This window comes from Morus notabilis, unplaced genomic scaffold (genome assembly GCF_000414095.1).
Source record: "Morus notabilis unplaced genomic scaffold, ASM41409v2 Scaffold276, whole genome shotgun sequence".
NCBI lineage: Eukaryota > Viridiplantae > Streptophyta > Magnoliopsida > Rosales > Moraceae > Morus > Morus notabilis.
Genome location: NW_010361626.1, coordinates 181,102 through 184,536, shown reverse-complemented (window position 1 = coordinate 184,536; position 3,435 = coordinate 181,102). Strand labels below are relative to the sequence as shown.

Below are 3,435 nucleotides of genomic sequence, written 5' to 3'. Positions count from 1 at the left end.
TATATGCTCTCCCTCCCTCTTAAATTTTTTTTTTTTTTTATCACTACTTTCTTATCTTTCGCCGCTTTTTTCTTTGTTTTTTCCTTCTTCTCTAGTCGTCTAAATCACCAAGCTCGCTCTCTCTCTCTCTCTCTCTCTCTCTCTCTCTCTCTCTCTCTCTCTCTCTCTCTCTTCTTTCTTTCTTTATCAATCTGCGTCTACTCTAGTCTTGGATAGGGCATTGTCTCTAAATTTAAGGGCAAGGTACCCTACAAAACGAAGAGTTCCAACTTGTCGTTTAGCGTATTTGCCAAGTAGTAGTAGAAGTGAGTGAAAAAGTAGCCACCACGGTAGCTCTCTGGTGGGGGTGACCATGAAGGACAATAACTCCGGATCAGGAAGCAGAAAGCAGGGCGCTCCTTCGCCCTGCGCGGCGTGCAAGCTTCTCAGGCGAAGATGCGCCCAGGATTGTGTTTTCTCTCCTTATTTTCCTGCCGATGAGCCTCAGAAATTTGCCAACGTGCACAAGGTTTTTGGTGCCAGTAATGTCAGCAAGATGTTGCAGGTAATATGCTGTATATAATGCATGCTCCGCTACTGTTATTGGTCCGTGCTTTATATTATTATTAAGCAATCCCTTGAATTTTTGTCCTTTTCCCTCTTTTTGCTGTCCGAGAATAATATTCCAATTCAAGGTTTTTCTTAAAAAGAAAAAAGAAAAAGTAGAGGCCGTTGTTGGAAGCAAGTTCATGCAATTCTTTCCTAAAAAAAAAAAAACAAGGATATATTTTGCTAAATTAACTACCTAACAATAACGAATTAGCATGTTATAGAAAAAGTTGGATTCAAAAACCGTAATGATATGAATTATTAACTAATAACATTTTTGTTTAGCTAGGTTGTTGTTTTCTTTTTTTCTTTTTTTAAATAAATTAATAAAAAAAAAAAAGAAAACTTGATTCATGATCCTGATCATTTGAATTGCATGAAGCTTGTCACTTTGGAAGTTGTTCCACAACCCACATGCATTAATATACATACATATATATATATATATATATATATATATTTATATCACCAATCAACCTTTCCACTAGCTAAGAGTCAAGCTTAGATTAGCTAACCGGAATTCGGAAAAAGGCTCCCCCAGACAACTTCTTGATATTTTTCTAGTCTTTGAGATTTTAGTCTTTAATTTGTCAATGGTTGGTATTTTTGTTCTTTGATTTAGAAAACAGTCTAAAATTTTTTTTTAGAGGAAATAATTCTTATATTCTCTTTGAATTGGAATACTAGTACATTTGACTTCGAGTAATTCGACTTCAATTAATTTAATAGGACAAATGTTGTGGGAGTCGTTGGGGCTTTGAGTAAGTTAGAGGAAAAGAGATTGTGTCATTCTCATTAGCTTCGGTTCCATTTCAAGATCAACAATATGAACTATGCAGTTTTCTATGACTTAAAATAAATAAATAAAACTCCTAAGATCTCTTGGTCTAGTGGCACTAAGGGCCGTTTGGGTGGGGAATCGCATGTTCAATCTCGTGTTGTATTAAAATAATAAATAAATAAAAACTTTGTTTTTCCTAAGGGCTTTTTCACCTGATCACGTGAAGTTGTTTCCTAGCATTTCTTCTTCTACATGGCTTCTTTTTCAAATTGAAAAACAAACAATTATAGTGTCATCCCTTTTCTCTTCTCTGGGGCCTCCTTTGGTTTCTAAATTAGATGCGAAAATCAACCCCAAAAGAAATCTTGTTTGTTTATGAAGAAAAGGTGCTTCACCGATAGAGATGGGTACCTAGAAATTCCAAACAGAAATTACAAAAAGAAAAATTCTCTAGATTTGGGATTTGTTACTTTTAATTCTTTTTTATTAACGATTTTGTACGTTGCAAATATTGAATTCGAGATAAACGGTATTCGTTAGACATATATAGTCAAATTATCATTCATCTTTTGAAGATCTAGCCGTCTCTTTCATTTCAATAGACTTGCAAAGTTTGATAATTCCAATTTTCAGTGCAATATATACCATTCTGAATTTACCAATAATACACACACACACATATATATATATACCATTTTTTGCAGGTTTTTTTTTTCTTTTTTTTGTTCTCTCTGTTGGTAAAGACATGAACGTTATCATGGATTATTTAACAAACACAGCATATGAAATCAGTTGGTACACTTCGTGAGGAGAAAATTGTTGAATTTACTTTGACAAAAAAGAATAGTAATCAAGAGTGAGGAATAAAAGTTTAAGACTTAGACCCGGTTTATTTCACTGATTTAAGTTTAGAATTTGAGTTTTACTACAGTAAAAAATTCTCAGAAACAATCATATCTAACTTTTTTACTATAATAAAAACTCTCACATAAATTTATATTTCAACTTAAATCAACAAACTAAATGAATCTTTATACATTTTAAAAGTATTTATCTCCTTTCTCTCCTCTTGAATTAGTAGGCCATTGCTATTTGCTTGCCTCAAAAAAGAGGCAGAAAGAGAGAAAATTTCAGAAATATAATGATAGAGTCAAATGTTGTAGGCACATTATAATAATGACAATGACGCACGTTAAGCTTTTTGCACTATCTCACTACATGATGTTATCATTACGTAGTGCCCACTTGGCTTCCTGGGCCTTGGGCTTACAGTGATTGGGTTGGGCCCACACAAGCTAAAAAGTTATCGTGCTGCAGGAGTTGCCGCTCCACCAAAGAGGAGATGCAGTCAGTAGCATGGTCTATGAAGCAAATGCCAGGGTCAGGGACCCAGTGTACGGCTGTGTTGGGGCCATTTCATCTCTGCAACAACAGATCGATGTCCTCCAGGCCCAATTGGCTCTGGCCCAAGCAGAGGTAGTCCACTTGCGGGTTCGGCAGAGTGCGCCTTTGTCAAATCATGGGCTGAGCCCAGCTAGCCCAAGTAACAGCGGCTCTCCCTCGTCCAAGTTCGTGGGCTCTCAGGCCAAGCCCATTTTCGACATGGATATGACAGTGGACCAATCCACCTACGGAGAGACGTGTGGTCATGCCGGCTTAATTTCCGGATTCTACTAATTAATACTACACATATAAATATATATATATATATATATTTGAGTACTTAAAACTCTTGTCCGCCTTAGGTTTAATTTATTTTTATTTAAACCTTACTATACATCTGGATCCATCGGTAGGGATGGGGCGGCGGTGATGGCAGCGCACAGCTGAGGCGAAGAAGCGGTGGTGGAGGCCATTCGCCCGCTTTGGTCTTAATTAATTTTGATTAACTAGGGATTAATGTACAGACGACTTAACTTTTTGAAGGAGTGGGTCATTATAAACTAGCTAAATTCCGGATCATGTAAGTTGGGGTCACCCATCTATTGCGTGGGATTTTCATTTAATCCAAGTGGTATAGTTATATTTAATATTGGATATTGGCTCTACTAGCTTATTGGTTATAT

General features: G+C 36.3%; 1 protein-coding gene across 1 annotated transcript; it reads left to right on the top strand.

Moving 5' to 3' along the window:
- The first annotated feature begins 174 nt into the window (after nt 1-174).
- Nucleotides 175-3,320, top strand: LOC21408597 (LOB domain-containing protein 4). The gene is made up of 2 exons (XM_010100180.2): nt 175-544; nt 2,687-3,320. Exons 1-2 carry the CDS (start codon nt 353-355, stop codon nt 3,044-3,046), a joined length of 552 nt encoding a protein of 183 aa, XP_010098482.1. The 5' UTR covers nt 175-352; the 3' UTR covers nt 3,047-3,320.
- The last annotated feature ends 115 nt before the right edge of the window (nt 3,321-3,435 follow it).